A 25890-nucleotide genomic window follows, 5' to 3' on the forward strand; every position below is an offset into this window, starting at 1 on the left:
ATCCGGATCCAATAGTTTGTCCTGAACAAAACCATAAAGCCCCTGGTCCAGATAGAGACCTAGAGACAACATAACAGGAGATTCTTATACGTATGAATGCTCCATGGGAATGTCCAGAAGTAGAGTAGAAGAGTATCCAATATCCAGTTTCTTTAATCATTGTGTGATCCTTTGGGTTGGCCCATGCAAAGCATCTGATATTACCAGCTTGTACTAATTCACAAGACTCTGGAGAAGGAATGAATGTGGCGCTTTCATTTCAATCACTGCTATCCTGCCGTCCCTGGGACTTAGTCACGGCTAGGAAATCACTGCGGGGACAACTAACGCTTCTATGAATATAACTGTGGACATGCTGTCAATATACAAAATAACTTCTGATGAAAGGAAATTTTTTCAACCTCAAATCTGCCATGGTGTCTGGATTCTCTTGGAAGAATGACCAATATCCAGCAACATTTAATTAATTGACAAGAAAATCTGTTTAACAAGGGCTGAATCCATCCCAAGAAAGAAATGAGGTAACACTGAGAAATTCTTTTCTTAAAAAAATAAATCTTTATTTTTCAGATCATTACAGTTGTTCCTTTTTTCCCCCCCCATAACTCCCCTCTACCCAGTTCCCACCCCACACTCTGCCCTTACCCGCCCCCACTGTCCTCATCCATAGGTATACGATTTTTGTCCACTCTCTTGCCCCAGCGCCCCCCTTTCCCCCCGAGAATTGTCAGTCCACTCCCTTTCTATGCCCCTGATTCTATTATATTCACCAGTTTACTATGTTCCTGAGAGTTTTTATCCACTTGATTGTTAGATTCACTTGTTGATAGATATGTAATTATTGTTCATAATTTTTATCTTTACCTTTTTTCTTCTTCCTCGTCTTAAAGAATACCTTTCAGTATGTCATATAATACTGTTTTGGTGGTGATGAACTCCTTTAGTTTTTTCTTATCAGTGAAGCTCTTTATCTGACCTTCAATTCTGAATGATAGCTTTGCTGGGTAAAGTAATCTTGGTTGTAGGTTCTTGCTATTCATCACTTTGAATATTTCTTGCCACTCCCTTCTGGCCTGCATAGTTTCTGTTGAGAAATCAGCTGACAGTTGTATGGGTACTCCCTTGCAGATAACTGACTTTCTTTCTCTTGCTGCTTTTAAGATTCTCTCTTTGTCTTTTGCTCTTGGCATTTTATGATGTGTCTTGGTGTGGTCCTCTTTGGATTCCTTTTGTTTGGGGTTCTCTGCTCTTCCTGGACTTGGAAGTCTATTTCTTTCACCAGGTAGGGGAAGTTTTCTATCATTATTTCTTCAAATGGGTTTTCAATATCTTGCGCTCTCTCTTCTTCTGGCACCCCTATAATTCGGATATTGGTACGCTTGAAGTTGTCGCAGATTCTCCTTACACTATCTTGATATTTTTGGATTCTTTTTTCTTTTTCGGTTGGGTTTTTTTGCTTCTTCACATTTCAAATCTTTGACTTGATTCTTGGGATCCTCTTGTCTGCTGTTGGATCTCTGTATATTATTCTTTATTTCAGTCAGTGTATGCTTAATTTCTAGTTGGCCCTTTTTCATATCCTCTGCTTCTCTACAGTATGAACTCTGTTATGCGGACTAAGTTCTGAGGAGGATCTAGACTTTGCCATATTCTCCACATTTATAAAGCTTCTGTCCAGTATGAACTTTCTGATGCGTAGTAAGTTCTGAGGGTATTCTAAAGGCTTTGCCACATTCTCCACATTTATAAGGCTTCTCTCCAGTATGAACTCTTTGATGCCTACTACGGTGTGAGGACGTTGTAAAGGCTTTGCCACATTCTCTGCATTTATAAGGCTTCTCTCCAGTATGAACTCTCTTATGTGCAGAAAGTTCTGAGGACCTTCTAAAGACTTTGCCACATTCTCCACATTTAAAAGGCTTCTCTCCCGTATGAACTCTCTGATGTGTAGTGAGGTGTGAGTACCATCTATAGGCTTTGCCACATTCTCCACACTTATAAGGCTTCTCACCAGTATGAACTCTCTGATGCGTAGTGATGTGTGCGAACGATCTATAGGCTTTGCCACATTCTCCACATTTTTGAGGCTCCTCTCCAGTATGAACTCTCTGATGCCTAGTAAGGTGTGAAGACCTTGTAAAGGCTTTGCCACATTCTCTACATTTGTAAGGCTTCTCTCCAGTATGAACTCTCTTATGCAGAGTAAGATCTGAGGACCTTCTAAAGACTTTGCCACAGTCTCCACATTTATAGGGCTTCTTCCCAGTATGAACTCTCTGATGCGTAGTAAGCTGTGAGGACCATCTATAGGCTTTGCCACATTCTCCACATTTAAATGGCTTCTCTCCAGTACGAACTCTCTGATGCATAGTAAGGTGTGAGGATCTTGTAGAGGCTTTGCCCCATTCTCTACATTTATAAGGCTTCTCTCCAGTATGAACTCTCTTATGCAGAGTAAGTTCTGAGGACCATCTAAAGACTTCGTCACATTCTACACATTTATAAGACCTCTCTCCAGTATGAAGTCTCTGATGCCTAGTAAGGTGTGAGGACCATCTATAGGCTTTGCCATATACTCCACATTTTTGAGGCTCCTCTCCAGTATGAACTCTCTGATGCCTAGTAAGGTGTGAAGACCTTGTAAAGGCTTTGCCACATTCTCTACATTTATAAGGCTTCTCTCCAGTATGAACTCTCTTATGCAGAGTAAGATCTGAGGACCTTCTAAAGACTTTGCCACAGTCTCCACATTTATAGGGCTTCTTCCCAGTATGAACTCTCTGATGCGTAGTAAGCTGTGAGGACCATCTATAGGCTCTGCCACATTCTCCACATTTATAAGGCTTCTCTCCATTATGAATTTTCTGATTTAGAATACAACCTGAAGACCAATTAGATATTTTACCAGAATCTTTACATTTATAAGGTTTTTCTTTATTACGGATTTTTTCCATTTTATTTAGATTGAATATTTGACTAGACATTCTACCACAAGGATTCCAGTTGTCAGCCTCCTCCATGGTACGAATATTCTCTTCTTCAGTGTAATCTGAATACTGCTGAAAAGACTGGACACATTTACTTCCTATGTGTGTCTTCCCCACAATAAGAATAACCTGATGTGTATTGGGATTGGACATTTGGTCAATGACTTTTCCACTTTTATAATGGTCCTCTGCAAGCGCCCTTCTCCACTGATGATTAAGAGATGACTCTTGCTTAAAATTTTTCCAATATTCAATCCATTGATAACTGCTCTCTCCATTATCTGTACTCTGGTGACAATGGGAGATAGAAAGGCCTTTAGTGACAGTTATAACTTCATTAAACTTGTACACTTGTTCCATAAGAAACATTATGTGATACTCTTTAAACCAAGAGGGTTGTACAGAAAAACCTTTCCTAATTTATTAAAATTATACACAAAAAATAAATACAAAACATTGTCGGCGAAGGAAGAATGAATCCCTGTTTAAAACACTGCCAAATTGCCCTAACTGGTTTGTTTCAGTGGATAGAGTGCTGGCTTGCAGACCAAAGGATCCCGGGTTTGATTCTGGTCAAGGGCATGTACCTTTGTTGTGGGCATGTCCACAGTGGGGAGTGTGCCGGAGGCAACTGATCAGTATTTCTAGCTCTCTATCCTTCTCCCTTCTTCCCTGTAAAAAATCAATAATATATTTAAAAATAAATCTAATCTAATAATAGACAAACATGGTAATTGACCATACCTCTGCTACACTTCCCATTGGCTAATCAGCAGAATATGCAAATTAACCTAACCAAGATGGCAGCCGGCAGCCACGAAGCTGAAGTGAGCAGGAGGCTTGCTTGCTCCAGTAATGGAGGAAGCCAAGGTTCCACACCTGCCGTGGCCTGGCTCTAAGCTCCGAAAGCAACATTTCGATTTTAGAAGCTAAACAAACCCCAGATACCTGCTTTCAGCAGGCCCTGGCCTGAGAGCTGGAGCGGCAACAAAGTTTCAATTATAGAAGGTAAATAAATCCCTGAATAAAAAAGAAAAAGAAAAAAAGGAGGGGCCGAGAACTTCCATCGCCGTCTTGGCCAGCCTGAAAATAGCCCTCAGCCGCTCATCCAGACTGGCCAAACACCCCAGTGAGGATCCCCACCCTAAAAAGGGTGCGGGCAGCCTGAAAATAGCCATCAGTCCTTCATCAAGGCTGGCCAGGCACCCCAGTGGGGACCCCCACTCTGAAGGGGGTGTGACCAGCTAGAAACAGCCATCAGCCCCTCACCCAGACTGGCCAGGCACCCAAGCGGGACCCCCACCCTGTGTGGGACACACTTCAGGGCAAACTAGCCGGCCCTCACCTGTGCACCAGGCCTCTATCCTATATAGTAAAAGGGTAATATGCAAACTGACCCTAACAGCAGAAATACTGGGAATGACTGGTCACTATGACACACACTGACCTCAAGGGGGCAGACGCTCAATGCAAGAGCTGCCCTCTGGTGGTCAGTCAGCTCCCACATGGAGGAGCTCCGCACAGTCCCAAGCCAGGCTGATGGCTGCCAGTACAGTGGTGGTGGTGGGAGCCTCTGCTGCCTCCTCAGCAGCGCTAAGGATGTCTGACTGCAGCTTAGGTCTGCTCCCCACTGGCAAGTGAACACCCCCTGAGGGCTGCCGGGCTGCCACAGGGATGTCTGATTGCCACCTTAGGTCCAATCCCCCGAGGAGCAGGCCTAAGCCAGCAGGTGGTCATCCCCAGAGGGGTCCCAGACTGCGAGAGGGTCAAGGCCAGGCTGAGGGGACCCCCCACCCACCCCAGTGCACAAAATTTTGTGCACCGGGCCTCTAGTAAATAAAATAAAAAACTGCCAAATTGCCCAGCAAGCATGGCTCATTGGTTGAGCTTTAATGTATGAGCAAGATGGTCATGGTTCCATTCCAGGTGAGGGCACAAGCCCTGGGTTCGGAATCGGTCCCCTCTTTGAGGAATGCAGGAGGCAGCCAAGAAATGATTATTTCTCATCATTGATGTTTGCCTTTCTCTCTTCCTCTATGTTCCTATCAAAAATCAATAAAAATATATTTTCTAATAAAAAAATAATGAAATACCTAGCCTTATTGGCTCAGTGGATAGAGCATTACCCTGAGGACTGCAGGAACCCAGGTTCAATTTCAGTCAAGGGCACATGCTCTGGTTTCCAGTTTAATCCTCATGGGGGGCATGCAGGACTCACCGATCAATGATTGTTTCTTATCAATGATGTTTCTCTTGCTCTCTCCCTCTTACTACTTCTCTGAGTTTAATAAAAATATATTTAAAAGTAATAATAAGCCCTGGCTGGTTTGGTTCAGATGATAAGAGCGTCAGCCTGCGGACTGGGGGATCCCAGGTTCGATTCCGGTCAGGGCATGTACCTTGGTTTGCAGGCAAATCCCCAATAGGGAGCGTGCAGAAGGCAGCTGATTGATGTTTCTCTCTCATCGATGTTTCTAACTATCTAGCACTCTCCCATCCTCTCTGTGAAAAATATATATATATACACAAACACACACACATACATATATATATATATGTATGTGTGTGTGTATGTATGTGTGTGTGTGTGTGTGTGTGTAAATAAATTATTAAGATTTCCAAGTTGAGGACATTTAAATTTTATAGGTACATTATAAATATCTATAAATATTTTATACATGATTGCATGAAAGTATAATCCCACCCTATATTTTAAGCAATTCAAAGGATTATTTATACTACAGACTATAATTACTAGTTTTTCCAGATTTCCTTGGTTTAACAGTAAAAAGTTGTTTTCGACTTTCACCTGCAGAAACACACTGATCTGCCAATGGAACTGACTTTAATATGGGAGGTTTCCCAAAAGCATAATACACTTGACCTGTATAGGTAACAACAATTTTGTTATGATAACTATTCCAGATTAGTTCTGTTTATATTAATTCCCTTTACTCTCATCACACTCTTCCAAGGCTTTCATTAAGTGTACATTATCAAAGCGACACCTTTTATATCTTACCAGTATTATTTCAGAGAATAAATCTCGCATTCCAGGCTTTGGAATAAAGGCCTGATCATCTTCTGATGACATACCTGAAAGAAAACAAATTTTTAGGTTTGACAATCAGGTGGTGAGTGCACTTTGAAGTTACCAGAAACTATAGGCCAATGACAGTTTTGAGTACTCCAAGACCCACTGAAGGATTCAACAAAGCTCAAGATAGGTACAATGAGGAAAACTCACATCAAAGAGGGACAAAGGGCTGCCTACATTTGCAAATGATACCTGCTCAAACCTCCTGGCACACAATGGCAATATTATGGAAACACTCTTAATTACCAGTTTCTTCCCTGGAGAGAGAGAGGTATGAGGGAAGTCCATGTTCAATGATCTCTCTCTTTTGAAGCCTCTTAAACAACACGTTCTGTTGTGTATGACATAGAGTGTGAACAGAATGGCAGTGCACAGTGAGTGCCCTGTAGTGGCTGCTACAAATGAGAAATTGTTCGAGCACCATAAAGACTGCAGTACTGAACATGTAATATGAAGACTGAAAAGACACCGTGTGACTGAGAAGGAAACAGAGAACATTTCCATCTGGGAAATTAAACAGACAACCAGTGTAGAACCGAAAGGAGAATTTCTTCCAGAGGTTATTATTTGTTTCTTCCATAGAAAGCATGTTCAAAAGCCTGCTACTTTACAACTCAGGAATCTGACCAAAAGATATCAAGTCCTGAAGAAAATCAAAAACAGAAAAAGTGTACCATCAGGAAAACAAAATAAATATATAAAAACTGGAATTATATTAATGAAAATATATTAATTATCTAAAAAAAATGGAAAATAAATATCTTAATGTTGTAAAGAAGGGGGAAAAAGACGATATAATATCACAAAAATATTATATAATCAAAATAAAAATACAATGAGAAAGTATTTTACAAACATTATACCAAAAGAGGAAATTGAACTACATAAAACATGAATTAAAAAATAGAGTAGAATCATGAATGAACGATGTGATCAACTCAAAACATCAAAGAATTTGCCTGAGAGTGGTGGCTCAGTGGTAGAGCTTCTACCTATGAACAAGGAGATCACAGTTTGGTCCCACATAAGAGCACAGGCCTGGGTTGAAGAATTGATCCCCCAACGTATAGGAGGCCGGCGATCAATGATTCTCTCTCTTCACTAATGTTTCTATTACTCTCTCCCTCGCCTTTCCTCTCTGATATCAATAAAGATACATTTTTAAAAAAATAGTAAATAATCGAAGAATTTGTATATAAATCATTAAAATTTTAATTCATTAAGATTTTTACAAGAGAAGCCAACAAATATCTGGAAATGTGAAGAGAATTTAAGGAACTCATAAGACACTAACAAATCAACCACCAAGGCAATCCCATAGAGAGAGAATAGTGAAAAGGAATAGGTAGCTTATATAAAAAATTAGTCGTTTAAGATCCTGAAAATTGGAGAAAGAGACACAAATACAAGCAGATCACTGTATTCTAAGTGGAATAAATATAACATGAGCACAGATAAAAACAATGAAAATATCACGAGTACCAGAATACTACCTAAAAACATACAAAAAAATAATTCCTCATGGAAAAGACATCTCCTCTAAGATCATTAGGGGGTTTCTAAGCAGAAAACTACTGGGGGGGGAAGGGCATGAGATAAAACATGGAACTGATAAATGAACAAAAACCATCCAACAAGAATATTGACAGAACAGATGAAAAACAATGGGAAGGAAACAACTGTTCCAGTTTCAAAACTTTCTCATAATTAGACCTTCTCATTATTAGACTTGCCCTATAAGAAAACCGTGTGGAGGTAATTTAAAAATTCTACACAACACTAACATATGAACACATAAAGATGCCTTGTATGGGGAAAAATATACAGAAATATAATAATCTGTGGTGTTGTAATAAACATATATCACTTTGATTTCTCCTGTGTAACTTTAGAAAATAAAAGGAATTGGCGGAATTGAGTGGCTTATTAGTTAAGCGTCTATCTATGAACCAGGAGGTCACAGGTTGAGTCCCGGTCGGGGCTCATGCCTGTGTTTCAGCTCATTCCCCAATGTGGGGTGTGCAGGAGGTGGCCAATCAATGATTCTCTCTTATCATGATGTGTCTATCTCTCCCCCCATCTCCTTCACAAAAATAATATTAAAAAATGTATTTTTTAAAAGAATAAAATCTTAAATCTCTTCTATAAGACAAACAACATTAAAGACAATGTGATATCAACTTATGTGGGTACATGGATAGAAATGGCAATCAGCAGAGATTTGTATGCAATTGACAATATGAGTTTAAGGTACACTGTTATAACCTTCAGGTATTTTAAGTAATTCCCATGGTCACAACAAAAAATAGGAAATAAATAAAATGATCTCTACTAATAGATAACAGAATTCTGTATTGCAAATCACAGACTCCACATTTCTAAAAATATATATACATATGAATATAGAGATAAATATATATATATTTATAAATATAAATCTATATATAATTAATTTCTCAAAACATGGTATATAGGATGAATGAAATTAGCTGTGTCCCTGTACAGGAACAGAAATTAATACAGAATAAGAAATTTTCTATGTATTTGCATGATTACCAGCAAAATGGAAAATAAAATATTAACAGTTTACTTCCTAAGAAGGTGCATGACTTCTCTGCTGTAAAGCAGCCGTCCTCAAACTACGGCCCGTGGGCCACATGTGGTCCTCCGAAAACATTTATCCGGCCCGCCAGGTGTTTTTGCCGCCGCAGTGTGCATAGGAATTTGTTCATAGTTTTTTTTAAACTATAGTCCGGCCCTCCAACGGTCTGAGGGACAGTGAACTGGCCCCCTGTTTAAAAAGTTTGAGGACCTCTGCTGTAAAGTATAGAATACTACTGGCTGCTCTCTGCAGTGTGCTTGGTGGTGAGAGCATGGGCACCCACCAAATGGTTGCAGGTTCAACTTCAACCCCGTTTTGGATGTGTGAGAAGCAAAACAATGCGTCTCTCTCACCATCGATATTTTATGCTCTATCTCTGTTTCTATCCCTATTGCCCTCTCCCTCTCTTTAAAACTCAATGGGGAAAAAAAAAGTGTGAGGGTTAACAAAAGAAAACATATACACACACATTGACGGCTGTAATTAAAGAACAAATCACTAAGTTGGAAGACACATTCCATGACCCTACTCTGAAATGCTAACAGTATCAGCTGTCATTAGTACCCAAAGTAACCTAAACATTCAAAGCAATCCCTATCAAAGTCCCAATGACACTTGGTGGAAACAGAAAATCTCTTTCTACAATTAATGTGAATGTCACAGGGCTCTGTGTAACCAAGTGAAAAGAGATCTGTGAAAAGAATGTATGAAATTAAAGGCTTCAGGCTTCCTGATTTTTAAACATACTTCAATGCTTCTGTTATCAAAAAAACTGTAATACAGGTCTAGCCAGTTTGGTTCAGGGGATAGAGCACCAGCCTGTGAACTGAAGGTTCCCAGGTTCAATTACGGTCAAGGGCACGTGCCAGGGTTGCCATCTTGATCCCCACTAGGGAACATGTAGAAGGCAGCCTATCAATGATTCTCATCACTGATATTTCTATCTTTCCCTCTACCTTCCTCTCTGAAATTAATAAAAAAATATATAAACGAAGAAATAAAAACCTGTAATACAGACATTAAGAGAAATAATGAAGCAAGGTATAATAAAAGGCCTTCATAGACATGCTCCTGGAAAGGTCTAAAGATCTTCACCCAGGGTGCCTAAACCACAGATAAGAAAAGGATATTCTTTCCTTAACCAGTAGCTCAGTTGTTTAGAGTGTGGTCCTTATACCAAAACATTGCAGTTTTAATCTGTGCTCAGGGCATATTAAAAAGTAACCAATGAGAGACAGAACTGAGAGACAGAACCTAGAGAGACAGAACCTAGAGACAGGACTAGGCTGGAGATCCAAGACAGAACCTAGAGACAGAACCTACAGACAAAACCTAGCGAGAGAACCTGGCTGAAGAACCTAGAGACAGGGCTTGGCTGGAGATCCTACACAGAACCTAGAGAGAGAACGTAGCAAGAGAGCATGGCAGGGGATCCTGGACAGAACCTGGCTACAGAACTTCACTGGAGAACCTAGACAGAACATGGCAAAAGAACCTGGATAGAACCTGGCTGGAGAACCTGGCTAAAGAACCTGGAGAGCCTGGCTAAAGAACCTGGCGACTGAACCTGGCTGGAGAACCTGGAGAACCTGGCTGGAGAACCTAGCAAGAGAACATGGACACAGAACCTGGCTGGAGATCCTGACCAGAACTTGGCTAGAGATCCTGGCTAGGCTGCTGATCAACTGATTGCTGCCTCCATGTCATTCCTTCTTCGCCGACTCCGTCCACACCTTGGGAACCCCTGGACATGCTGGGGTCGGACCCCAGCAAATAACGATATATTAAAAAAAAAAAAAAAAGAAAAAAAAAAAAAAAAAAGTAACCAATGAATGCATAACTAAGTGGGGAAGTAAATGTATCTCTCTCTCTCTCTGTGTGTCTCTCTCTTCCCCACTCCCCCCGCCCGCCCTCGCCCCATGGCTCTCTTCCTCTAAAACCAATAAAAATAAAGTATACAGTAGTGCTGGGTGTCTTTAAAGAACTCAATAAATGAACTACACATGCAGCCTTACATTGGAATGCTAACAGTATAAGCTGTCACGAGTACCCAAGGTTCACATAAACTTTCAAAGCCGTCACTATCCACGTCTCAATGGCACTTTCCACAAAATTAGCAAACCTCATCCTGAAATTGATATGAAATGACACAGGACACCAGGGAACCAAAACTAACATGAGACACAGTATAACCTTAAAGGCATCATGCTTCCTGATTTAAAAAAAAACAAATATTTCCAAACTGGTGTCATCCAAAAGTATCATCTACACATTAAGACACAGGTAAATAGAGGAGCACGGTAGGCCCTGGCCAGTGTGGCTCAGGGTTAGAGCATCATCCTGTGCACGTAAGGGTGGCAGGTTCAATTTCCCTTTAAAGGGCACATACCTCAGTTGCAAATTCCCACCCCACCTGGGTTGAGGCTTGAGTAGAAGGGGGCCAGCCGATGTGTCTCACATGAATGTTTCCCTCTCTCTCCCCCCTCCTTGCTCCCACCCTTCCACTCTCCCTGAAAAGCAATGGAAAAAATGTCCCCATGTGAGGATTAACAACAACTACAAAAAAGAAGCACTGTAGAACAAAGAGCCCACTTACAACTTCTCACCCATGAGGTAAAATAATCTCCTACAAGGGTGCTTATACTACCAAAGAAGTAAAGCAGATTCTCACACATACGAATAGTGTTGAGATACTTAGATGTCTACGTGTAAAAGAAGGAGTAAAGTTGGACTGTTATTAAACACCACATACAAATATTAAACCAAAGTGGATAAAAGATTGAAACATAAAGCTCATAATAAGTCAATCTATTAAATGACAAGTTACAGAAATGTTTTTGTTTACAAATACATTTTTATTGATTTCAGAGAGGAAGGGAGAGGGAAAGAGAGATAGAAACATTAAGATATTCACTGAATGGCTGCCTCCTGCATGGCCCCTACTGGAGATGGAGCCGGCAACCTGCTCATGTGCCCTTCATCAGATTCCAGCCCAGGACTCTTCTGTCCACAGGCTGACACTCTATCCACTGAGGCCATCTGGCTCGGCCATAAAGAAAATTTTTTATGATATTTAATTTTTTATACTAGCACTAAGAGGAAAGGTAAACAAAGCATAATAGTCAAAAGGCATTAAACCCCGACAGGAAAATGGCAGAAGTATAGACGGATGTGTTCCGTGCCTTGTCCCGGAGCAGATAAGGGTGAGCAGTTGAAACGGGTATCATACAGCCTGAATAAGCAGAAGATATTCAGCTAGGAGACAGTTTGCAGCCGGGAAAGACAGAGGACTCCCAGAGAAAGGGGACGGTTGGAGACTGCGGCTGAAATCTCTCCCAGAGCGCCGGCTCAGCTGCGGAGACCGCGCCATCTTGAGTGGCTGTTATTGGAAGCATATACATCCAAAGACACGGCATCCACAACATCCAGAGATCGGCTACTAACCCGGAAACAACAGATCTCAAGCATCGCGACTATGTGGACTCAGAAGAGTCCTGCTTCTCCTCACAGAAAGTTCAGATTTCGCCTAAACGTGTGGTTTGCAATTCAGGTTGGAGAGAGGAACGCGCACAGGGGAAATCTGCGCCCCACAAAGTCCGCGGCCATTGGGGCCAGCGTGATCCACGAGTGTGGAAGGGCTCCAACAGGGTGGCTGGCAGAAGGGAACGCTAAAAATAAGCCCATAGCTGGACTGGATGCAAAAACGCAGCCTTGGATTTTGTCAGTATGCCGAGTGCTTAGTGCCAGGGGAGAGAGGAAACTCGGAAGAGACTGCACGCACAGAGCTGGAAGGTGGAGGGTTGCGAATTCGCGCAACTTCTCAGGCTCTTGTTTTTTCTCTTCCGCTTAAATATTTGTGTTTGATTATTAAACCAAGTGCATGGGATTGCCCAGTTGGGGTCACTCGCAGAGACTGCAGGGGAAAGTTGTTTTCTTGGAACTTGGGAAACAGAGCGGGGAGTAATGATTAAAGAATAGGCTCTAAGGCAGTCGACTCTCCCAAACCAGTTTGAAGTGTGACAGGGAAATAAACCCTAACTGCTGGATAGAGAGGACTAGCCTTGGAGGTCAATCCAGAAACACTGCCACCCAGGGGCTGATCTACAAACTGACTCTTCTGTAAATACAAATAAAGGCAGTCTGGGAAACAAATATGGCCTGCCTTAAAATCAGGACTGTGGTTTACAACATGGAGGAACAGTGTATTGCAGGGAAATTCAACACTCTCCTGCATACCTGGCAGGACTAAGGCTTGCCAAAAAGAAGAGTAGAGGAACTGAAGTACCTTCACTACTACACATTTTTTAAAATTCTTTTTTCACCTTTTAATTAAGAAACTACTTTTTTTTCATTTTTCATCACCTGATTTTACCTTTTTAATTACTTCATTTTTATTTTTAACCAGTATTTTTTTTTTAAAAAATCTTTATTGTTCAGATTATTACATTTGTTCCTCTTTTTTCCCCCCATAACTCCCCTCCTTCCAGCTCCCACCCCACCCTCCACCCTCACTCCCCACCCACTGAGTTCATCCATAGGTGCATGATTTTTGTCCAGTCACTTCCCGCATCTCCCACACCCCTTTTCCCCCAAGAATAGTCAGTCCATTCCCTTTCTATGTCCCTGATTCATTATAGTCACCAGTTCATTCTGTACATCAGGTTATTTATTCACTTGATTCTTAGATTCATTTGTTGATAGATGCATATTTGTTGTTCATAATTTGTATCTTTACCTTTTTCTTCTTCTTCCTCTTCTTAAAGGATACCTTTCAGCATTTCATATAATACTGGTTTGGCGGTGATGAACTCCTTTAGTTTTTCCTTATCTGTGAAGCTCTTTATCTGACCTTCAATTCTGAATGATAGCTTTGCTGGATAAAGTAATCTTGGTTGTAGGTTCTTGGTATTCAGCACTTTGAATATTTCTTGCCATTCCCTTCTGGCCTGCAAAGTTTCTGTTGAGAAATCAGCTGACAGTCGTATGGGTATTCCCTTGTAGGTAATTGAGCCTCTTTCTCTTGCTGCTTTTAAGATTTTCTCTTTGTCTTTTGCTCTTGGCATTTTAATGATGATGTGTCTTGGTGTGGTCCTCTTTGGATTCCTTTTGTTTGGGGTTCTCTGCACTTCTTGGACCTGTAAGTCCATTTCTTTCTCCAGGTGGGGGAAGTTTTCTGCCATTATTTCTTGAAATAGGTTTTCAATATCTTGCTGTCTCTCATCTTCTGGCACTCCAATGACTCTGATATTAGTCCTCTTAAAGCTGTCCCAGAGGCTCCTTACACTATCTTCACACTTTCGGATTCTTTTTTCATTTTGCTTTTCCAATTGGGTGTTTTTTGTCGAATCTTTGTTTTGATTCTTGTGCTCCTCTGGTCTGCTATTGGGTATAATATTCTTTATTTCAGTCCGTGTATGCTTACTTTCTAATTTCTTTATCGTAGCATCGAGGGTCTCATTAGTTTTCGTGAGGCTCTGCACAAATTTATGGCAAGCCCTCAAAATTGCGATTCTTAGCTCCATATCCTCCATTTCTGTCATGTTTTTTTGTCTCCGCATCTTTTATGCTTTCTTGGTGCACCCCCTTGTGGTCTCTGTGCGCAGTCTTGTTCTAGCCAAGCCTTAATTGTTGTAGTTAACACTAGAGGGATTTGACCACCCGGCCGACTGGCTGTGGAAATCAGCTGTGGGAAAACTTCAGTCCTCAGGGGAGGCGCTAGTCCAGCCCTTGCCTGAGGCGATCGGCAAATGGCTGTGCGCAGGGTTTGGGCGGGGCGGGCTCAACAGGGCGGGGGGAGGGAGCAGCTATGGCCGCTCTCAGTCCGTCCCCAGGGGCTCTGCCTCTCTGTCCCAGCAATCGCTGCAAACCTCGGAGGGGCCGTAGCCAGACAGTCCCGCTTCTCCCGTTTGAGTCTGGGTCCCTAGAGACTCGCCCGGATCTGTAGCCCAGAGTCTGAGACTCACTCCTGATTGAAAACGACAATCGCGCCCTCAGCCGCCAGCCCGCTTTGCGCTCGCACCCTCACCACCGCACCGCCGTACCTTTAAATTTTCCACACTGCGCCTCCGCTGAGCGTCGGAATGCTGTTGTTTTTGCTTCTAGTTGAAGAGACTCTCCTCATCCAGCCTTCCCGTGGTTCTGGTTGATGTCCGCTCCGACTTTTAGTTGTATTTTTGAAGTGGTTGTCCACGGCGGCAGTCTCCGGTGTTTATCTATGCCGCCCTATTTTTAACCAGTATTACTACTACTACCATTTTACCATTGTTTAAAGTGTCATTTTGCCGAAGCTGGTTTGGCTCAGTGGATAGAGCGTCGGCCTGCGGACACAAGGGTCCCAGGTTCGATTCCGGTCAAGGGCATGTACCTGGGTTGCGGGCACATCCCCAGTAGGGGGTGTGCAGGAGGCAGCTGATCGATGTTTCTCTCTCATTGAAGTTTCTAACTCTCTATCTCTCCCTTGCTCGCCGGCAGTAGGGGACGCAAAGTCCCGGAGAGGTGAGGAGCCGAGGAGATGCCACTGCTATTTGCTCGGCCCTGGTAACTCCCTGGGATCTCGCCCTACTCCATTTACATCCCCATCCAAGCTGTGCTAGAGGCACGAAAGGAACCTCCTGTGCTTTTACAAACTCTCGAATCCACTGAGCTTGTTCGGGGGGGGATTATGAGGCACCAGAACCCTACGGGGAGAGGCAGCACAGCCTTGCAGTGGGTCGGAAAGCGAGGGAGGCTCTGTCTCGCAGCTGCTCGCGGGCAGTAGGGGACGAGAAGTCCTGGAGTCGTGGAGAGGCGAGGAGCCACAGAGACGCCACTACTATTTGCTCCGCCCTGTTGACTCCCTCAGACCCCACCCTACTCAATTTACAGCTCCATCCAAGTTGTGCCAATGGCACAATAGGAACCACCTGCGCTTTTGCAGCATAACCCAACAAACTGCAGATTTCAACTCCTTGCACCCATAAGGGACACACTCAAGAAGCAGACTCAGGTTCGAAGAAAGCCGGAGCCGGACCCAGCTGGGTCAGCAAAATGGAACTGCTGTGAGGCTGAAACGGTCCCAATGAGACTGAAACGGTCGCAGTGAGGCTGAAACTGCCCCCGTGAGGCTGAGACAGTCCCCGTGAGGCTGAGACGGTCCCTGTGAGGCTGTGACGGTCCCAGTGAGGCTGAGACGGTCCCTGTGAGGCTGTGACGGTCCCAGTGAGGCTGAGATGGTCCCTGTGAGGCTGAGACGGTCCCTGTGAGGCTGAGACGGTCCCTGTGAGGCTGCGACGGTCCCAGTGAGGCTGAGATGGCCCATGTGAGGACATCTACACAATGGAATACTACGCTTAGGTAAAAAAGAAGGAACTCTTGCCTTTTGCAACAGTATGGATGGAACTGAAGAGCATTATGCTAAGTGAAATAAGCCAGTCAGAGAAAGATAAATACCTCATGATTTCACTCATTTGTGGAATATAGAAAACAACATAGACTGATGAACAGGAACAGATCCAAAGACAGGGAAACAGTGATCAGACTATTAATCCCCAGAGCGAAAGTAGGGGAGGGAGAGGGCAAAGGGAAGAGATCAACCAAAGGACTTGTATGCATGCATAGAAGCCAAACCAATGGACATGGACAACAGGGGGATGAGAGCATGAGTGGGGGCGGAGGGGAGGATGGAGGTTAATGTGGGGGATGAGGACACATTAGCAATACTTTAACTAATAAAGAATTAAAAAAAAAATTATTGGACTTAATAAATGAATTCAGCAATGTAGCAGGATACAAAATTAATGCCAAGAAATCCATGGTGCCGAAACCCGTTTGGCTCAGTGGATAGAGCATCGGCCTGCGGACTGAAAGGTCCCAGGTTCGATTCCGGTCAAGGGCATGTGCCTTGGTTGTGGGCATATCCCCAGTGGGAGATGTGCAGGAGGCAGCTGATCGATGTTTCTCTCTCATCGATGTTTCTAACTCTCTATCTCTCTCCCTTCCTCTCTGTAAAAAAATCAATATATTAAAAAAAAAAAAGAAATCCATGGCATTTCTTTACACCAAGAGTGAACTTACAGAAAGTGAGATTAAAAAAGCAATCCCATTTACCATCGCACCAAAAAAATTAAGATACCTAGGAATAAACTTAACTAAGGAGGTAAAAGACTTATATGTGAAAAACTACAGGACACTGAAAAAAGAGATAGAGGAAGACATAACAGTTGGAAGAACATACCGTGTTCATGGATTGGTAGAATCAACATCATCAAAATGTCCAAACTACCCAAAGCAATCTATAGATTCAATGCAATCCCCATTAAATTACCAATGGCATATTTCACACATCTAGAACGAACATTCCAAAAATTCATCTGGAATAAAAAAAGACCTCGAGTAGCTGCAGCAACCCTGAGAAACAATAACAAAGTAGGTGGGATCTCAATACCAGATATCAAACTGAATATTACAAAGCCACTGTTCTTAAAACAGCTTGGTACTGGCACAAGAACAGACATATAGATCAATGGAATAGAATAAAGAACCCAGAAATCGACCTAAACCACTATGCCCAATTAATATTCGACAAAGGAGGCAAGAGCATACAATGGAGTCAAGACAGTCTCTTCAAGAAATCTTGTTGGAAAATTGGACAGATACATGCAAAAAGATGAAACTAGACCACCAACTCATACCATACACAAAAATAAACTCAAAATGGATAAAAGACTTAAAAGTAAGACGGGAAAACCATAAAAATACAAAAGGACAATATGATGGGAAAATGGACAGAGTACCTGAATAGACATTTCCCAAACAGGATACAAAGATTCCCAATAGACATATTAAATGATGTTCAACTGTTCAACTCATTCATCATCAGAGAAACGTAAATGGACACCACCTGAAATACCACTGAACACCTGACAGGATGCCAATCATCCATAAATCAATAAAAAGTGACAAGTATTACCAATTAAGTGGAGAAATGAGAACACTGATGTACTGTCAGCAACATTATAAACACAATTTGTTTATAATGGTGTAGCCACTAACAAAACACAATGATTTTCCAATACTTAATAAAGATACCAGGAAACCAGTGATTCCATATCCGGCAATTTATACAGAGAACACATATGGTCAGGGCACATATAAAAAAATCAATTAATGCCCAGGTGAAGTTTCTATCTCTCCTAACTCGTCCTTCCTCCCTGAATTCAACAAAATCTTTACAAATCAAAAAATAAAAGAAAATGGAGTGTGAATTTTTATAGAGGCTTTCCCATTTCCAATCCAGACTGTCCTCTGGCCAGAAGACATGGTAGAATATTACAATATTCTAGAAAATGATTTTCTAAAATATTCTTTTCTGATAGTACCTTAATAAGTGTAGACAACACGTAATGTGTGCAAACACTGAGTTCTTAATTCACATACATCAAAAAGCCTTTCTTTTATATCCCAAGGACTCCCAATTTGTTCTTTTTTTAAAAAATATTTTTTTTATTGGTTTCAGATGGCAATGGAGAGGGAGAGAAAGAGAAACATCAATGATGAGAATCATTGATAGGATATCTCCTGCACGACCCCCACTAGGGAGCAAGCCAGCAACCCTGGCATCGGCCCTGACCAGAATCAAACCTAGGACATTTCAGTCTGCAGACCAGTGCTCTATCCACTGAGCCAAAGGAGCTAGGGCTCAATTTGTCCCTTGAGAACAAGAATTTAAAAGAGAAAGCAAAAGCCCCTAGAGATATTAAAATAATAAAAGAAAACCCTGCGGGTGGAGTAGGAACTCAGGAAGGAAGTCATCCTCACCCAGGGAGGCCAGGTTGCTGCAGTTCTCCACCATCACATCCAGGTACAATTTCCGCTGAGCTGGGTCCAGGCATTCCCACTCCTCCTGAGAGAAATGTATGGCCACATCCCCGAAGGTCAAAGGTCCCTGAAAGAAAATAAATATTTACCAAGAAGTTACCAGAAGAGTTCATAATGTCACGCACAATGAAAACAGTCTTAGGAAAAGAGATTGGGACCTATGGGAGTATCCTGAATTACCCAATAAGATCACTTTGCCCCAGTAACTTTCCTTGATATGATTTCAAACACTGACAAATGAGGATGACATATGTCCACAAATCCTAGATATGGATTCCCGTTTACAGGAAAAAAAACTTTAAAATTAAGGTAAAGACCTGGCTAGTTTGTCTCAGTGGATATAGTGTCCGACTAGGCACTTAAGAGTCCCGGGATTGCCCTAGCACCGGTTTGGCTCAGTGGATGGAGCGCCAGCCTGCGGACCAAAGGGTCCTGGGTTCAATCCCAGTCAGGGCACGAGCTTTAGTCGGAGGCAACCAATCTATGTGTTTCTCTCACATCGATGATTCTATCTCTGTTTCCCACTCTCTTCCACTCTCCCTAAAAATCAATGGAAAAATATCAGAGGAGGATAAATAAAATAAAACAAAACAAAATAAAATAAAATAAAAAATAGTAAAAAAAAAAAGTCGCGGGATTAATTCTGGTTGCACGCTCAATCCCCAGTAGGGGGTGAGCAGGAGGCAGCCGATCAATAATTCTCTCTCATCATTGATGTTTCTCTCTCTCTCTCTCTCTCTCTCTCTTTCTCTCCTTTATTCTCAAAAATTAATAAAAATATATTTTAAAATAAATAAATAATAAAATAAAGGTATAGACACAGGCATATAGATTTCTGAATGCTGTGTTTGCATTGCTCAGGGTCAGTGGTGTATGTCATTTTCAGCTGGAAATGTCATGCTCACTTGGAAGTATAAGGACTTCTTCTCAAGTGTGAAGTAGAACACAAAGAAATGAACTTCTGTACAGGCACAGATTCTGATCCAGGTTCTGAGATGGGGCCTGTGTTTTCCACATGTGTCACAAGATCACTTTTTACCTGTGATGCCAATGTTTGTGCATCATGTGCCATACATTTGAATACTCAGAAAAAGAAAACACAAGAAAAAATTCATATGGAACTTTGAACTAAAAAGGTTTGTTAATGGAATTGAGTTCTCATGGAATAGGACACATAGGAACTACAATCCTATTTAGAAACTTACTATGAATAATCTTAGAAGAAGATTATTCTGCCTGGTCCAGCTGGTGTTGCTCAGTGGTTGAGCACTGAATCATGCACCAGGAGGTCAATGATTAGATTCCTGTTCGTGGCACATGATCAGGTTATGGGCTCAACCCTCAGTGTGGGGTGTGCAGGAGGCAGCCGGTCAATATTGCTCTCTCATCATTGATATTTCTATCTCTCTCTACCTCTACCTTCATTTCTGAAATAGATAAATATGTACTTGAGGAAAAAAAAAGAAAAAATAGCTGAAATAATGTTAACAGTTAAAGCACAGAGACACACATTTTACAACTATGAAATCAAGATGGTTTAGTGATTCTGTAAATCTCATGAATCTATTTGTGTATGATCCTCTTTGTGTTTTATAAACAAACTAGTGGCCTGGTGCATGAAATTCGTACACATTAAAAGGAAATTAAAGGTAATATTTTAATATTGCTATTTTCCCTTTCTCTATAACAGAAGTGTCCGGCTGGACACACCTCCATTGGGCAACACCAACACCCAGCCGGCCCCACCAAAGTCAAGCTCTGCCAGGTGGGGGATCTAGCCTCCCATCCCGGTGCTGGGGCAGGAGGTGCGGCCTCAGGGGGACCCCCAACCTTGCCATGACATCGGGATCCGCCTCCACAAGCATGCAACCTCCTGGTGATGGATTGTGACAGCATGAAGGCACCAGAGCCTGATGGCATGAGGGCGTGAAGACCATTTGAATATTACCTCTTAATTATATAGGATAAGGAGAGAAACATAAGGATACAAAACAAGTTAAACCTAGTTTCCTTTTTGTGGTTGTAAATCCTCACCTGGGGAGATTTTTTTCCATTGAGTTTTTGAGAGTGGAAGGCAGGGAGGTAGAGGGATGAAAAGGACAGAGAGAGAGAGAGAGAGAGACAGAGAGAGACAAAGAGAGATAGAGAGAGAGAGACAGAGAGAGACAAAGAGAGATAGAGAGAGACATCAATGTGAAAGAGACACAGATACACGGATTCGCTGCCTACCACAGACACCCAGGAACTACTTGCCCTGGACCAGGACCAAGAATTGAAACCTAATCCACACCAGCCTGGGGGAACTAATTTTTCTTATCAGTACAATTCCTTCAAAATTTTTATGTATCATTAGTGGAGAGCTATTTCGTAGAAATTTAATGAAACTGAACATACATTAATAATATCATTCTTGGAAACGTCCTAGAAAATACAAAAAGTGATCATATAGGGTATGTCATGATGAGAGTATGGAATATAATGAAAATTTAAAGAATCAAACCTGATTAGTTACAACTCCCATGCAAAAGCCAATGATCTGTACGAAATAAAAGGAAGTCCTTCATTTTCCAAAGGAAACGCAAACTAAGAGGGACATTTCCAGATGTGAAGTGATGGTCTTTGTACAAATTTCATTAAATCGCTATTATACCCTTGTGCCTGAGAAGGTCAGGTCACCACTGCTGTGACATGACTCCCAAATACACCTCAATAAAGAAGGAATTATGTGGAAACGATCACAAATAAACATTAATTTTTGCAAGTGTCAATCCACAGGTACTTCTCATGTTCTGTAAGCTAATAGAATATTTACCTGCTAAGTATTTCGTACTAATCTAGTGAGCAAGACACTTCTATTTACTATTTACTCTTCTTTCTGAACTTTCTGAGCTATCCTGAGCAGTAAAATTTTCATTTTTTACCCCTGACCAAGAGCGGATGCGGCAGCCACACGAATCTAAAATCTACATTTCCCTTCCTCAAGACACAAGAGCCTCTGACCCCATCCCAATAGGGATGTTAGACATGGATGCCTTTCCAGGTGGATCTGTCACAAAAGGGATGTTCTGAGTAGTTGAAAGTCGTAGATTAAAGGTGGGAATGCTTTCTGACCTTGGGGAGGCTGCATAAAATGAAGGCAGAGAAGGCTCTGAGAAAAAGGAGAAATACAGCCTGGCCAGTGAGGCTCAGAGATAGAGTGTTGACCTCTGAACCAGGAGGGCAGGTTTCCATTCCTGGTCAGGGCACAGTCCAGGTTTCAAACTGGATCCCCAGTGGGGGGAATGCAGTAGGCAGTTGATCAATGATTGTCTCTGCTCATTGATGTTTCTCTCTCTCTTCCTATTCCTTACATTCTGAAATCAATAAAAACATACATTAAAAAAGAGAGAGGGAAATAATAGAAACTGCTTACACTGACTATGATAAGAAAAAAGGAAAAAGGCATTGAATGGTTTGGCTCAGTGGACAGAGTGTCGGCCTGCGGACAGAAGGATCCCGGGTTTGATTCTGGTCAGGGACATATACCTTGGTTGTGGGCACATCCCCAGTAGGAGGTGTGCAGGAGGCAGCTGATAGATGTTTCTCTCTCATCGATGTTTCAAACTCTCTATCCCTCTCCCTTCCTCTCTGAAAAAAATCAATAAAATATATTTGAAAAATAAATAAAAAAGGAAACAAATAAGGAAAGGAAAAAAACCTGGAAAGGCAAGAACATCAAAAGTAGAGAAATATGGAAGAGAGGAAGGAGCCCCAGAGAGATGAAGGGGACTGAGAGGGAGAGGGGTCCTGGTGGACAGAAGTGGAGGCAAAAAAGGGGAGTCACTTCAGGCAGAGACTGGTTCAGGGTGAAGAATTGAGGGAGGGAGTGCAGGGACAGAATGTGGGGTTTAGCGAGCAGAGGGAGAAGCAGCACTGAGTCAGCCAGCTGTGGGTAACAGGAAAGACTGTAACAGGCAGCCGAGGGGACACAGGCATGGGGAGGGAAAGAATAATATATACACAGATGTTCTAACTAAAGCAAACAGCCTCTTACCACGGACACATCTTTTACCTGAGAAGCAGCCATTTGGACGTGGTCCTGATCGGGGTGTGGGGTGTTTTCTCAGGTGACACTATGTTGAGGAGTCACATTCACAGTCAGAAGGACCTGAAAATGAGGAAAAGGCACCACCTCCTGTCCTCGGTCACAGGAGAGAGTGAGGAACAATGAGCTCCTACATGGAGACCACACTGTGAAATTTTGAATGTGTGTCTTCATGTGTCTCTCCTCCCAAAGACATCCACAACCTCCTACAGAAATGAGAATGTGAGCTGCTGTCCCGATGCCCCATACAGAGCACCCCCTTACCTCCTTTGAACAAAGCTTGCTCCCCACTCACACAAAGGCATCCTGTAACCCTCATGCTAATCCCCATCCTCACCTTCCATCACCCAGAGGTCCTCAGTCACCAATGATGCCCCACCCAGAGCAGCTGTCCACCTCCATGGGGGAAAGCCCACCTGAAACCATTTCTAAAGCTCCCCAGGGATCTGGGAAACCCCAGAGAATTTATCTCAGGATCTTTTTAAATAATAAATTAAGTGTCAGACATAGAAAAAGTAAATCCATGGAAGCAGCACACACAGACAGAGACACAAAACACCACAGCAACAAAGCTAAGGCTTCTAATATTCCATGAAAAGGCATCAGGTGGTGACAAACCCAGGTCACCTCCTCGTTGCCATCCGAGGAATGACCCATGAGCAACAGACAAGTCTCTCCCCTCTGAGTGAATAAGAGTTGCAATTGGAAGCAAATTATTATAAAACTAGAGGCCTGGTGCGTGAAAATCGTGTGGGGGTGGGAGAGGGGGTCCCTAAGCCTGACCTGTACCCTCTTCAATCCAGGACCCCTTGGGGGATATCTGACTGACGGTTTAGACCCAATCCCATATGACTCGGGACTAAACGGGCAGTCAGACTTTACCCTCGCAATGCGGGACCTCTGGCTCCTATCTGAAAACCTGCATGCCTGCCCTAACCATTGTCCTTACCTGCCTGATCCCCCTAATTGCCCTCTCAGACCAGCTTGATCCCCATAACAGCCCTCCCCAGCAAGCTTGATCCCCCTAAATGTCCTCCCCTGCCTGCCCAGTCACTCCCAACTGCACTCCCCTGCTGGCCTGGTTGCCCCTAACGACCCTCTCTTGCTGGCCTGATCCCCCTAACTGCCCTCCCCTGCTGGCCTGATCCACCTAAATGCCCTCGCTGGCCGGCCTGAACCCCAGAATTGCCCTCCCCTGCCGGCCTTGTTAACTTCAACAGCCTTCCCCTGCCAGCCAGGTTGCTGCTAACTGCCCTCCACTGCAGTCCTGGTTCCCCCAAACTGCCCTCCCTCCCTGGAAGGCCCGGTCAACCCAAACTGCCCTCCCCTGCTGGCCGTATTGACTCTAACTGCTCTCCCCAGCCGGCCTGGTCCGCCTAACTGCCCTCCCCTGTCTGCCTTGTGGCCCCTAACTGCCCTCCCCTGTCTGCCTTGTGGCCCCTAACTGCCCTCCCCTGTCTGCCTTGTGGCCCCTAACTGCCCTCCCCTGTCTGCCTTGTGGCCCCTAACTGCCCTCCCCTGTCTGCCTTGTGGCCCCTAACTGCCCTCCCCTGTCTGCCTTGTGGCTCCTAACTGCCCTCCCCTGTCTGCCTTGTGGCTCCTAACTGCCCTCTCCTACCAGACTGGTTGCCCTCAAACACGCATGCCTCTGCCCCCACCACTGGCTCTGTCCAGAAGGATGTCCAGATGGTTGTCTGGAAGATGTCTGGTCTAATCAGCATATTACCCTTTTATTATTATACATAAATGGGCGGTCGGACATCCCTCTCACAATCCAAGACTCTGACTCCTAACCGCTCACAACCTGCCTTCTTGATCCCCATAACTGCCCTCCCCTGCCGGCCTGGTTGCCTGTAACCGCCTCTGCCTCATCCCCCCTCCTCCCTGTGTCTCCACTTCCTTCCTCCTCAGGCCACTTTCCCGAGTGACCCCCTCACTCCTACCGTCCCGTCCAGTCCCCCCCACACTCCCTATGGGCCCCTCTCTGTGGACCCCTCGCTGCCCTTCCTCCCGCCCACGTGTCTTTCTCTCCGTCTCCTGACCCCCCAGCCTGGGTCCCCGCCCCCCGCAGTCACCGCGCCCACAAAGCCCCTCCCTGCGGGCAGGTCGCCTCTTCAGGGGACACCGCGTCCTCCCCCCTGAGCCCCCCATGGACACTGTGCTCCCCGGGCAGGCAGACCCCTTATTAAATGGGGGTGGGCCTAGGAGGCGGGTGCGTACCCCCAGGCCGGGAGCCATCCGGGCTCTTTGGGCGGAAGCGCCGGGCGGAGGGAGGGGAGCAAAGGGCGGGAACCCCCTGACCCAGACTCTCAGCCCCGCGGGGAGCACCGGCGGCCCCGGGAACGGTTTTCAGCGGGAAAACCGCGCGGCAGGCGGTGGCCACAGCCACAGGCGGAGAGACCCCGGGCCGGGCCTCCGTTTCCTCCCAAAGGAACGTGGCGCCCGCACCGCGCGGCCTCCCGGGACGCGGACTCACCGCTGAGAGAGGCTCCGGGGCGGGGACCCCAACAAGGACTTCAGCGCCGGCAGCGCCCTCAGCCTTCCCTGCGGGGAGGGGACGGGGAGCGTCAGCTTTAAAGACAAACACCCTCCTCAGGGGGAACCCCACCTTCCCCTCCACGGCCGCTTCCGCGTCTGCAAGGAACTACGCATGCGCGTCCCTGCGGGGTGGGCGGGGCCAGAGCCTGAGCTGAGCGACTCCGCGATGGGGGCGGGGCCGAGCCCGGCGGCCAGGCCTGTGCAGGGACAGAGGGAGGGAGGGCGGGGCGGGCGCAAGGGGGCAGCCTAGACTCCCTTTGTTTGCACAGCTCATGCACAGCTGGGGGCTGAGGTCAGACGCCCCCAGAGGCAACCTCAGAACTGCCCTTTCCCTAACCTAGTGGTGAAATCTCCTCCCTGGACTCCCTTTTGACCAAATCCTGCCTCCCCGCCTCTTGACCAATGCCTGCACCGCACCCTGACCCTATAGTGCACACTTCTACCCTAAAGGAAATCTAGTTACCCCCTCATGTCTGACACTAACACTCTGGTCTCAGGCTGCGATGAATGAATGCAATGCAATTTCCTAAAGTCTCACCATGGCTCTGGGCCTGGCTCCTGTAGGTGGCACCAAACAGGAGGGAATCAGGGGAATTCACACAGAAGTTTCCCAGATCCCAGAGGCTGTGCTTAGAGCTATGGCTGATCTGCCCTTCAGCTGCAGGTGTCCCAGGGAGGTGTCTTTCTCAGAATCTTCACAAGCCGGGAACACATTCTTACAGTGAAG

General features: G+C 44.3%; 1 protein-coding gene across 1 annotated transcript; it reads right to left on the reverse strand.

The window, feature by feature from the left end:
- Window positions 1–667: 667 nt before the first annotated feature.
- Window positions 668–25245, reverse strand: LOC138999852 (zinc finger protein 665-like). The gene is made up of 5 exons (XM_070402065.1): window positions 25102–25245; window positions 22593–22688; window positions 18482–18608; window positions 6010–6083; window positions 668–3275 (listed from the first exon to the last, which is right to left on the reverse strand). Exons 2-5 carry the CDS (start codon window positions 22605–22607, stop codon window positions 1635–1637), a joined length of 1857 nt encoding a protein of 618 aa, XP_070258166.1. The 5' UTR covers window positions 22608–22688; window positions 25102–25245; the 3' UTR covers window positions 668–1634.
- Between the last annotated feature and the right edge of the window lie 645 nt (window positions 25246–25890).

This window comes from Myotis yumanensis, unplaced genomic scaffold (assembly GCF_028538775.1).
Source record: "Myotis yumanensis isolate MYYU_CA2020_CCGP unplaced genomic scaffold, mMyoYum1.0.hap1 SCAF_23, whole genome shotgun sequence".
NCBI classification, from domain to species: Eukaryota; Metazoa; Chordata; class Mammalia; order Chiroptera; family Vespertilionidae; genus Myotis; species Myotis yumanensis.

Excerpts from the sequence above, each read along its gene's own strand:
- LOC138999852 (XM_070402065.1), bottom strand. Across the intron at positions 6,084-18,481 it reads CAGCAACCTGGCCTCCCTGG|GTATGTCATCAGAAGATGAT; the intron begins GTGAGGATGACT and ends GTTTTCTTTCAG. Across the intron at positions 3,276-6,009 it reads TATTCTCTGAAATAATACTG|AGTACAGATAATGGAGAGAG; the intron begins GTAAGATATAAA and ends CATTGTCACCAG.